The following is a 13270-nucleotide window of genomic DNA, read 5'->3' as shown; positions in this document are numbered from 1 at the left end:
TCGACTAATTAAAAATATATATATATAATTCCTTAATGCCTATAAAGGAAAGTAATGGAATTTATTGTGTAACACATAATTGTAATAAAATTGACAAAATAAGAACTCGATTCACGGCCGTACGAAAGAGTAGAGGATTTTTTTTATCCCAGTTATTTCCATTTTGAAGCCTGGGTCGATCGTGCATTAGTGTAGATTTCGAATTATCAAATTCCAATTACCGATACCAAAACGCTTGAAGCCGAATCGTACTCGATTGAACTAGAATTAAAATGTGCCAAGAATAAGCTGCCAGGTATATCATTGGAAAGAAAGGCTACTAAGTAATGAATTGTAGTATTTGTTGATCCATAATGTCTATAGAATTATTACAATGCGGTTTGCTAGTTTCATTTATTAACTTTTCGATATCGCTATCAATTGAACATTCTGATTGAAAAAATCGAACAGAATTTTACTTTACTGTTTTTGTATATACAAGGTGTTGTTTTGCGTCCCCGCAATAATACAATGTAAGTCCTACCTCAAACTGGAATCCGAATATTTAATTAAATTATTTTACGATGATTTAGGTTAATTCTAACGTGCACGTGCACGTCAGAGTAGGACCCCACGGCAACGCGAATAGCTCATACACACACAGACGGTACCAGCTGTTTGCAATAGACACGGCTAGTCGCGACGGCCGCGGCGCGAGTCAAAGCACTTTGTGTGTGTGCTGTGTGGCGCGAAAATCATCGATGCCACACGGGGTGAGTCGGGGTTCTTGCCATTACACGCTTGGTTTTATTTTTAATTAATATTTATATTATAAAAGTGTAATTTTCGGTACTTATTTTTTCATTGATTCATGTTCTGTAAGTGGAGTATACCACATAAATATTTTTAAGGCTTTTTATTTAAAGCATAATCTCTACTTATCTAAGTATTTATATGCATATGGATATTAGAAAAATAAAATAAACCAAGTATTAAATCATAACAACTTTATTGATTTTCCTTCACAAACAAAAACAAGAAAGAATATAATAATAAATAATACAATCTAATGACATTGAGATTTGTGTTCATAATTTACAATTGACAGTGAGAATAATCTTAATAGCCTTAAGTGTTTTTGAAAGAGTATAAGTAAACAAGAATTTCTTTAAATTAATAAGTTTGAATTAAATTACCAGAAAATCTTCTAACAACAGTTTTCAATAAATGATCTCAATTTTAATTCTCGGCCGATCCGAAGCGTAAACCAATTAAAAAAGTAATTTGTAAGCATGTCCAAAAACCTTTGTTCTATTGGTCCACTTTTGCGGCAGATAGGAAAAAATTATATATAGGATCGTTTATTGAAAACGGCGGTAAATCGTATATCTGAAAATAGAATTTCAATATCAGAGGTAAATTTGGTAATGTGAGTTGAGTAACAGATTTGGAACAGAACAGAAAAACCGTATTAATAAATACAAGTATAGCAATGCATTGTGTTTACGCTTATTACAGTAAAAGTGACTTGACTTCATACATTTTAGTGAAATATTATACTTTAATGTGGAAAATTTACTAATCTAGAACAGCTTCCTTTTGCATAAAGGCTTGCTATAAAACATTTTTATTACTTTTTTACTATATCATTGTTTTATTTTCGAACAATCTATGCAGGATAGCTTTGATCACATGCCGTCGTTTATAGCGTAAGATAAGAAACAAAAGATGCTACACAAGTATATTACGAAAGTTATTACTCATATAATACTTCACAAGAATTTTGATGTTACCTGTCTGACATCCCGTTTGTGATCAGAATCTACCCTTAGATTTTGGACGCTCGTGTGCGTCAAGACATAAATTTCATAATGACTTGGACAAGTCCTGTGGCAGCTGTCATTAGAATCACAACTATGATTTCCGTATTCGTGAACGTTACGACGTACGCGAAAATATATTTTTTTATTGGTGCAACTGCAGTAATAGTAAGCAGCCTTTAATCTTAGCACCGATCATAAGTTATCGATTTAGCAAACAAAACTAATCGAAATATTTATTTGAATGTAAATAATAATGTGTACAACCCAAAACCTTTAAACAAATAGAAAACTTACTACACATTACCGCTGGTTTATTTCTTTGAAATATTATTAGTTAGGTACTATTCATTATCACATGTTTTTAATGGATAAAAATTATAACAATTATCGATATTAATTATCTATTTAAAACATGCTTCCAATCACTGATCTATTACTTTAACAGTTGTCACAAGGCTCATACAAAATCTTCCAAAGTATAATGTCTGAAATGGTAACTTCCAAAAATTTACGCATACTTGTTACAACATAGTGCTACATATATTTGTTTCCAATTTAAAAATACGTTTATACTGTATATAATATTAAAATGTGTATTTGAAGGAAGGAAAAACAATAAAGATGTTTTTCGATTTTTCGTCTAATAGTAAGACAGTTTTAGATCTAACACTGTTGGATGTAGTTGATGATTTATAATGAAATTTTGTGAACATTTAAATCCCCTATGACGAAAACAAACCATTACAATAATTATTGTATGTATCGCCTAATAAACAATATATTCACTAACACGTTGTGGTTAACAAATTTCTGATTTTTAATTTAATGTAAAAATATATACTTCATGCTAATACAGATGGTCGTATTGCGTACTCTTTGTGAAAAGTACCATGAGTGGTTGTAGTATAGACCTAAAAACGAGAGGACGACACGACAAAAAGTCAAAGGTTGTCTGCAAAAATGTCCTAATATTTATTTTTTTATTGAATATATTCATGCAGTCACTTAATATTTGTATCATGATATTATCAATATAGAAAAAGTTCGAAAATATACAACACATTTAAGAATGGTTTGAACTACATATTTTTTAATAGGTACATTTGAATTTATTTGACTCAGTAATGAAGGCTTCATCACAATCAAGAAATCTACAATGTGGTTTGACGACACTGTACTACCTTATAATCCACTCGTTTTCAAATTAGTTGTTAAATCTTTAAAAGGATAGTAAGGTAATGAATTTATAGAAATGTCGATTTTACAGTATCACGTGTCTGATATCTAGCGGTCTCTTGCCACGAGTCGAGCGGTACTCGAATGCTGATATGACGATCGTTGTACAATTTCCGTTCTCGGCTTGATCGAACACCCTATAAAATACTATCCCTGTATGGTTACAATTCACCCACGCATCTACCGCGCGAGCGTCCCCCGCGCGTCATTCTACGGTTCGAGCGTCGACGGGCGAAGACTAACGTTCCAGTCGCGGTGGGAGTCCGCCGGCGGGGCCGTCGTCGGCGGGGCGGGGGCTCAGCGCCGCGGCTGCTTCACCCCGCGGGCGAGAGGTCGGCGCGCCGCCTCGGCCGCTCTCAGTACTGGCTGCACCGCGCCCGGAACCCGCCCTGGTACGTCGAGTCCTGCGACAGCAGACCGTCCGGCTGCGACGGACACTCCGGCGCCGTCGACTCCTGGCTGAAGTCTGGCTGCGACGCGCCCTGCGATAGCGACAGCGGCGGCTGCTGCGACAGCGGCTCCTGCGACAGGCGCGGCGGGCGGCGGCGCGGGTCGCGGCGCGGCGGGGCGGGCGCGGCGCGCGCGCCAGCGGGAAGGCGGCGGGCGGCACGGGCCCGTGCAGCAGCGCCGCGCGCTCCGGCGCCACGTACGCCAGCGGGTCGCGCGGCGGCCGCGCGCGGTCGTACACCGAGCCCGGCACCATCGCCTCGCGCGCGTCGAACATCGACGTCGACATGAAGTGCGAGCCGGGGTTCTGCGCGTTCACCAGCTTCTTTGGTTTGGCGAATTGGATCGCAGACTCCTTCAAGTTGGACAGCGGGCCCTCAGTTAGCACTCTCCGCTCTTTGTAGAAGGCCAACAGATGGTTCCATAAAGGTTGCTTGCTCAGCACTTTCGGGTTACCGACGACGATGAGACCGTACTTGGCGCGAGTGAGCGCGACGTTCAGACGCCTCGGATCACTGAGAAAACCGATGCCCTGATGCTCGTTGGATCGTACACAAGACATTATGATTATATCTTTTTCTCTGCCTTGGAATGCGTCGACGCTGGCGACTTCGATTTCTTGATACAATTTTGCGTGCAGGCTCCCTTGGTATTGCATATGCTGGACCAGGTAAGAACGTTGGCCCTCATACGGCGTGATGATGCCTATCTGTTCTGGACGGACGCCTGCTTTAAGGAAACGCGTCGTCAATTTCTCTACGTTGGCTGCTTCAGTCCTATTTAGGTATGATGTGCCAGACCCGGCAATTTCTTCCTGGCCCTGTGTTACATAGAAGAACATAGGCCGATCGGGTCTTGGCCATGGAAAATCAATCTTATGAAGACGTCGCTCCTCGGCGCTCACTCCGTTTTGCAATGACCCTTCATAAAAGAAATCGGACGGGAATCGCGACAGTTCTGGATGCATACGGTATTGAACTTCAAGACGGAATGGGCGAATACCCAGAACGACCAGACGCTCAAAAAGGCTTTGGCTAAGACCAGCCTTGGCAGCTTTCTTGCACATCACAACAGGGCCGAGTTGGCAGTGGTCGCCGACGAGGATAAGTTGTCTCGCCCCCAGTACCACGGGGACCATGCATTCAGGCTCCGTAGATTGCATACCTTCATCGATAAGGATAGATTGGAAACGCATACGAGCAACTCTAGGGTCTCCGGCACCCACACAGGTGGTACAAATGACATCTGCAGCATCCAATAGACGCCTCTCTGCTGCGCGACGTAGAGCACGGTATCTTCTCTCATCTGCTGCAGACAACTCCCCAGCTTCTTCCTTTAGTCTGGTTAGCTTTCGCAGTTCGCTGTCTGCTGAGCCAAGGGCGCGGGCTTGCTCGTGTAGTGCCAAGAAAGAAACTGAGGATTCCATTGCTTCACGTGACTTGGCACATAACCTCACTACTTTCAACCCTGTTCTGTGGATTTTTTCCGTCAGCTGGTCGACGGCAGTATTAGACGGTGCACAAACGAGGACAGGACTTCCATTTTGCCTCACCAATTGGTAAACGATAGTTGCGGAAGTAACCGTTTTGCCAGTGCCAGGAGGCCCTTGGATCAGCGAGAGAGGGCGTTGAAGGGCATGTTTAACTGCATACACCTATAATAACAATAAAATAATAAATATATTAGTCAATTTTATAACTCATCTACTCTTTTATTTATATTTCATTTTTTCAAAAAGGGCCTAATATTTATGTAAGTAGTATATTACCTGAGAGCGATTGAGATCAGGTAGATTAGGCGCACTGAAATGCTTTGGCAAGTGTACGCGGAACAGCACTTCTTCGACTTCATGACCTAATAAGCGACGATAGATGTAGCCCGATACAGATGAATCGTCCACAGCAAACTTACGCAGAGCCAACTGCATTCTGAAATGAATTGGGAGGAATAAAAAAATCTTTTAGTACAAATTATAATATTGGTTATGTCACAATAAATCCAGTAGTTAAATAACATCGCACTGTATAAAAATCATAGTCATCAGAATTTATAATATAAGTAAAGTATTTATATTATAATTTATTTCATGTTATAGAACTATAGATATACATAATAAGATGAAAAATATTTCTTATTGTCAAAAATTATAAAATGTTAATCTATGGGAAATTGTGGCAGTTACCCTCAGGTGAGCAACATGATTAAATATGCAGCTTGTTAAAAATATAACGTTCTATACAAAACCACCAATGGCACAGTTGTTTATATTATGTTCAGTAACTGTATATTACTGTAGGTCTCACATATATGTAAAAGGGGCTGTTTGGGTAGGTACCACTGCAATGCTTATTTCTACCACTAAGGAGTAGTTAGTATGCACTGTTGTGTTCTGATTTGGAAACTATTGTAGCCAGCGTTATTACTGGAGCGCAGTGGAGTCCCACGCAGTATCTTGTAGTTCAAAGTTGTATATATTGTTGCTACTGTTTATGGGGAGTCCTATAGGTTATAATCAGGCGATTGACATGCTTGTCTCGTCATTTAACTGCTATAAAAAGTAAACTAATTTATAGCTACTGCTTTGTATGTTTGATGAAATTTGACGAACCTGTCGAATGACGTGCTCTTCCAGATGAAATCGACTGCGAAGTTAGAGGTGCAGTCGAGCGGTGCTCCGGCGCCGTTTTTGAGCTCAAGACCGACATCGTCTCCGTAGTTATCAGGCACCTTGATCACGTGACCAACGCCAGACCAGGGCTTCTGCATTTCACCAACATATCTAAAAAAAAAATATCAAAAATTTTTGTAGTGTAAAAAAATCAAATGAGAAAAGAGAAGTGTTTTTAATGTAATGTGTGCTATAAACCGACTGTAATATTCACGTGCAAGTCGGTCTACTATTACGTAAATAATAACTATAACAAAATTTACCTCAATCTTAGCTCATCTCCATGCATGAGTTTCATGTCACTATCAGTTTTGGCCAATGTGAAGTACGCAATTGTCTTCTTGTTGAGACCAACATCCCAGCGGACTTCAATACCCTCTTGAGTCTGAGACTCTTTCAGACGCTTGTCATAATCAGCTTCCAGCTTGACTAAGGGACCAAAGATGTTTTGATATTGATAACCATCTTCATATCTATAACAAATATGAATGGCTGATTAATCAATTTCACACACAAGTATTCATCAATGGATAAATTGTTTGGCACAGTCCAACCAAGTCATGGCTGAGTGCAATTAAATAATGAATATTCATTCAATTCAATTAGCAATGCAAATTGTTGAGCTATAATTATAATTAATTGCACTCAGGTTTCGAGAGGTTTATTTTTAACAACAATTTAATATTCATAATGGTTTGTCCGATAAGATTTAGCTAAGAGGTAATGCTTAAATATTAGGTCTGTACCTCAACAACACTTGATGAGGTTCCTCGTCCACTCCAGGTTTTTCTAAATCTTGAAACGTAGCATCAACATTATCCCGCCACAGTTCTTCTAAGCGTCCTATTTGTTGAGGAGTCACCTAAAATAGTGTAAATGAAATTTTACAATATTTATATTTGGTATATACAGGTATAGCTTGTATGGCCGCATAGTAAAACTTTGCTAGATACAGGTTTTCTTTTTCGGATAAATAAAATAGTCTATATTATATTAAACTAAGACATGGCCTCTGAACTTAGTTATAAATAAACATCCAACCATGTTAAACATTTTTTGGCATTGATGATTATAATAGTAAGCTTACTCATCTGCTTATAAAGAAAAAAAATAATAATGTAAATTAAACATATTAAAAAGAAAAAGTGTTAGAGCTTCATTAATGATAATCAAAATAGTATGAACATCTCATACCTGACGAGCTCTCATTTGTTCAGCTTCCGATGGAACCTTCACCAACCAAGACAAGAACGCGCGGTCAGCTAAAAGAGTAAAGTCAGTTATTAAATATGTAGTACATATATATCGATGGTAATTATTAATGGAAGTTCGCAAGAAAAAAAATTATGTAATAGAGATATTTCATAAAATGACTCTCACAAAAGATCAAGTCTGTCCTATGGGAGTTCTAAATCATTGACATAGTATATTATTTTAAAATAATTAAAACCAAAATAACAGGATTTCGTGTGGTACTGTGCGTCATACTTATTAATCAATATTATATCATTATAATATTATAAAGCTTACCTATCAGTGGTTTCCATTGTTCTTGGTCCCAATTCATGTCTTTCAATGAACTTTGAGCTGCACAAGGTTGGCTAAAATGTAAAATATATATATATATATTACTATGGGCGTAGCGTAATTGGGGCGGAAGGGACGTCAAAATATCAAAAATAAATGCGTTAAAAAATTTGCACTATCCTGTATTTAATATTTTCCCAGTATGATATTTTTTCTGCTCTCGCCCTAGGTGTGGCAAATTTTAGGTTAGGTCTGAATGGAAAAAACCCATGTTACGCTACTGAATATTACCAAACTTGCTTGCTTGATAGCACAATGTTACATATTGTGCAGTATGTATACAGGGTTATTTTTACATTATGTTAAGGTGGTAGCTCAAGGTCCATTTTCATACATTTTGTTTCGGCTTTAATCTGGGTAACTAAACAAGTATTGGCAAGTAAAGAATTTAAATTCACGTCTAGTTAGTGATTAGTTCTCGCAGTTGAAAGAAAAATGTAAAAATAATTAATATTCATGGATATTTCTGCCTTTAAAATTTCGTCATATTAAATTTTAAAGGCCGAAATATCCATGATTATTAATTATTTTTACGTTTTTCTTTCAACTGCGAGAACTAATCACTAACTAGACGTGAATTTAAATTCTTTACTTGCCAATACTTGTTTAGTTACCCAGATTAAAGCCGAAACAAAATGTATGAAAATGGACCTTGAGCTACCACCTTAATATATGAAACAATATAATCATCTTTATGGCAACCAACATAATGTCAAATATCATCCATGAATAAATGACCAAAATGATAAAAAAATCTGACAAGTAAAATCCAGGTTTTACTTGACTGATTTTTTGATCATTTTGTAGTTTAACGCGAATATAGCCTGTGCCTGTGTAATTTTTGAATGAAAGTGTGATGTTGCCGCTGCAACAATTTCTCTTACAGTAGTAATGGCTGTAAGGTGTGTAAAATTAAAATTACTTTTTATTGATATTCATTGTATTTATTAGAAGCATACTTTTTATTTTATTGTTTTCAAGAATATATATATACTTGTCATTTAGTAACACAATGTCATAATGATGCTGTAAATAAAATCATTTTCATTTTCAACATAATATATTGTTTCATAATTATAATGACTTTAGAGTGTTGTAATGTTAAAAAGCATTTACATACCGGCACAATAGGACCACGACAGAATCAGCCTTGGCAGGTATGAAACCAAGAACAAAGACATTGCGAGCACCACAAGAGTAGCACTCAAGCAATGTCTCTCCTAGAGGGCCATCACGATGTAAAGCAGCCTCCTTATGTTTTGCCCGGACCAAGTGGTTTATAATATGAGATCCGGAAGTATTTCCTCGTCCATTGCAGAACCTTAAAAGATATAGTGGTACTAAATAATGGCTCATCATTTACACTATGTATACTGATGTGGATCATTCTCTTATTAGAATTGTATCTCAAAAGTAACTTAAATCTTTTGGAGATATGTAGTTACAAGTAATGGACTGGAACTAGGTGATTAAGTTTTGTACCCAAAAGTGTTATCTGCAAAAGCTTGCTAAAAAAATTTCCTTGTTCCAGTTTAAAAACCAAAATATATATTTTTATAAACTTTTTTTTGGATTTATATTACATTAAGTTTCACCAATTATCTTTAGCATTTTTTTATGTAATTAATCATCAAATAAATATTATTAAAAAATAATACAACATACAAATTATAGCTTCCTAAAAATTTACATTTGAATGAACAAAATAATTAAATTGTTTTCCTTTTATGTTCAGTATTATGTCAGCCTGTATTTTCCTTAATAGGCGAGTTTTATCTCAGAAAACAAAATGTATATATAATTATAAGTAATACACTAGTTTTAGCTCTCAGATTTGTCCATAACAATGATTTTTCCCAAACTGTATGCCTTCTGTGTATTAAATAAATAAAAATAAGGCCCAAGCTCAAGTTAGGGGACAGGAAAATAACTTTTATTCATTATAAAATATATATACCAGCATTTTAGAATATTAATCATTAAACAAAATATAAAAATTATTAAAATTTTAATAAGCATGAGAAAATTGGACATCATAAATTGTTAGTAACTGATAGTTTTTATTATATCCTGTGATAGAACAAAATTCCTACAACAACTAATATTTTATTGCATTTGAATTGAAAATGAAGCATTCAAATGGTTATTAAAATTTCAGTATTAAATGTAAGTAACTCAAAATGGTGTAATCCATGTAGTATTGTGCTGAAATGTAATATTATTGGTTATCTATACTATTATATAAAGCTGAAGAGTTTGTTTGTTTGTTTGTTTGTTTGAACGCGCTAATCTCAGGAACTACCGGTCCAAATTGAAAAATTCTTTTTGCGTTGGATAGCCCTTTGTTCGTGGAGTGCTATAGGCTATATATCATCACGCTATACCCAATAGGAGCGGAGCAGTAATGGCTAATCTCAGGAACTACCGGTCCAAACTGAAAAATTCTTTTTGCGTTGGATAGCCCTTTGTTCGTGGAGTGCTATAGGCTATATATCATCACGCTATACCCAATAGGAGCGGAGCAGTAATGGCTAATCTCAGGAACTACCGGTCCAAACTTAAAAAATCTTTTTGCGTTGGATAACCCTTTGTTCGTGGAGTGCTATAGGCTATATATCATCACGCTATACCCAATAGGAGCGGAGCAGTAATGGCTAATCTCGGGAACTACCGATTCGAACTGAAAAAATATTTTTGTGTTTAATAGTCCTTTGTTTGTGGAGTGCTCAAAGTTATATATCATCACGCTATACCCCATAGGAGCGAAGCAGTACTGGCTAATCTCGGGAACTACCGATTCGAATTGAAAAAATATTTTTGTGTTGAATAGTCCTTTGTTTGTGGAGTGCTCAAAGTTATATATCATCACACTATGACCAATAGGAGCGGAGCAGTAATGGCTAATCTCAGAAACTACCGGTTTCAACTAAAAAAATCGTTTTGTGTTGGATAGCCCTTTATTTGTGGAGCGCTATAGGCTATATATCATCACGCTATGACCAATAGGAGCGGAGCAGTAATGGCTAATCTCAGGAACTACCGGTTTGAACTGAAAAAAATCTTTTTGTGTTGGATAGCCCTTTGTTCCTGGAGTGCTATAGGCTATATATCATCACGCTATGACCAATAGGAGCGGAGCAGTAATGAAACATGTTGCAAAAACGGGAAAAATTATTAGTTTTGAGAGCTTCCGTTGCGTGCGCTGCGTAAACGGTTAAAGTTATGCAACAATAATATATGACGGGATTGTGCCTCTAAAAAAGTTCTAAAACATATATTATAAAACAAAGTCCCCCGCTGCATCTGTCTGCCTGAACGTATTAAACTCAAAAACTACCCAACGTATTAAGATGAAATTTGGTTTGGAGACAGTTTGAGACTCTGGGAAGAACATAGGCTCCCGGGAAACTACTACTTTTATAACGGAAAACTTTAGCCTGAAAAACTTTATAACGCGGGCGGAGCCGCGGGCAAAAGCTAGTATGAACATAATTCCTGCATATGAATCCAAGAGCATTAAAGAACTTAAGAACTTAATTGAAAAACATTGGGCCACAGTTTCATATATATATAAGTGCATAATAATAGATATAGAGTATAATTCTATTCATAATAAAAACATCATTAATCACCAGTTTTCAATGTAATGTGTTGCAATTGTTTGTATAGTGTTATTCACTATACAAACAATCGCATCGAAAAGTGATTTACCTAGTAGTAAACAATTTAATTCACAAAATCATTACTCACTGAACATTTGGCAAACTACAACACAAAAATAGTGGCTAGGTAAATATATTTGCATTTTTTCCCTCATATGACTCACCACTTGTTGCAGATGTTGCACATGACCACAGTGGCTGGGTCGTGAATGCCACAATACTTGCATGCATGCTCTGGAAGCTCCTTGCTGCTATACAAAGCCTCATCTTCCTCTTCAAACTGTAGCTCCGCTATAGCGTTAGTCACATTCGATATTTTGGATGTGAGATCCACACGACCTAAACCGTTTACCTGAAAGACAAGGCGTCAAGGGCATTTAGTATGCAGAGTAAAAAGTTGTCTAATTAGGTTATGACAGATAAACAGAACGGGGATATTTTAAACACCTGATTCGATGTTGACAGTCCATAGTCATGTTGTGAGGCCTGTGTTTGGCTTTGCGAAGGAAGCGTGTAGTCAGTAAACTCATATTGCGATCCTTGTGTATCCGCACCGATAATATCAGCTTCTTCAGTATCCAAAAATGTTAAAGTTTGGGAGCTCGGACCGTAGGCGTCGACGCTCATTTTTCAGTGTCAATAGTTAATAAAACAAAGAAAATGTGTCAAAAAGAAAAAAATATTGCACAATTGTAATATTTTCCCATAACAGCCACGCAATAATTACCAAATGACATGCGGGGAATGACGAAAATCGCCATGTTAACAGTTGGATTGTTTCTGGTTGTTTCCGTCCACAAGCTCAACCGTTATTGGTTACTTTTATGGCGTATTGTAATCTAACCAGTCCCATAAGAATTCTATTCATTGCAGAAACGTGAGCACCAATCAAAATTAAAGAAAACATTGACCATAGATGCAATAATGTTGACATATTTAAAAAATCTTGGATAGTAAACGAAGGTGGAATTTAAGGTAACAAATTTATTATTAATTTTTTTTATATTCTTTGAGGAAGAAATATTATGGAGTGAAGTGTTTGATTTGAAATAATAAAATGCTCACTTATGTTCTAAATTGAGAAACGTAATTCCGCTTCTTTTTAACCGTGAAATATCGCGTAACGGTTCAGTAAATTAAAAATAAGACTACTTACCTAAAAGAATTACACATTTACTGTTTTCAAAAAAAAATATTCACTAATGTTTCCAAATAGGAGTACAATCGAAAATGGTTAAACTATAGTGTTTCACATCGGGTGAGAGGGCGGGGGGGGGGGGGGGGGTGCGAGGTTCCGCTATATGATACGTAATTCGTCCCCCCTGTGTACAACAAGTAGAAAAGAAAATATTAGGGTAGGTATAGAAAGTTTGATAATTACGATGACTATAAAACTATTAATTACTGTTGAAATGAGGCCTAATGGTTTGATCAAACATCAAATAAGATGGGCGGGACGGCGACCCAACGCTGACACTCAACTATGTAAAGTTGAGCGTCGAGCAAGCCGAGCCGAACCATATTGTACTGTTGTATAGTTACTAAATCTCTGTTTAGGTACTAAATCACCTTGTCTAAAATAAATAAAAAATCTAATGTTGTCGCGGCCTTTTACGTAAGTTCTTATACATAAAAAACATTAAATATTTCCTTTCTTTCAACGTCAAGCGGTTACTAGTGTCCCATAAGTACAACAGAGATGGCGCTAGTGTTTTACAAAATTGAACCTTACGTCTAGTCGAAATCTGTCTAAAATAATTATTATGAAAATAGAAAACATGTTGCAATCGACTGCCTCGCGACGACAATAATTACACGTCATGCTGAAAAATCCGCTACATATTGTACTAATAGTCGTTTCCATAAGC

General features: G+C 36.8%; 1 protein-coding gene across 1 annotated transcript; it reads right to left on the bottom strand.

Moving 5' to 3' along the window:
• Window positions 1–969: 969 nt before the first annotated feature.
• LOC115440080 (regulator of nonsense transcripts 1 homolog) lies at window positions 970–12189 on the bottom strand. Its single transcript, XM_030164236.2, is given in 11 exon segments — window positions 970–3616; window positions 3619–5139; window positions 5254–5413; window positions 6094–6264; window positions 6417–6626; window positions 6900–7015; window positions 7348–7415; window positions 7684–7754; window positions 8861–9061; window positions 11567–11754; window positions 11850–12189. Coding segments are annotated over 11 exon segments (3108 nt in total). The 5' UTR covers window positions 12030–12189; the 3' UTR covers window positions 970–3394.
• Between the last annotated feature and the right edge of the window lie 1081 nt (window positions 12190–13270).

This window comes from Manduca sexta, chromosome 8, assembly GCF_014839805.1.
Source record: "Manduca sexta isolate Smith_Timp_Sample1 chromosome 8, JHU_Msex_v1.0, whole genome shotgun sequence".
Lineage (NCBI taxonomy): Eukaryota > Metazoa > Arthropoda > Insecta > Lepidoptera > Sphingidae > Manduca > Manduca sexta.
This window is presented reverse-complemented; position numbering and strand designations above follow the sequence as displayed.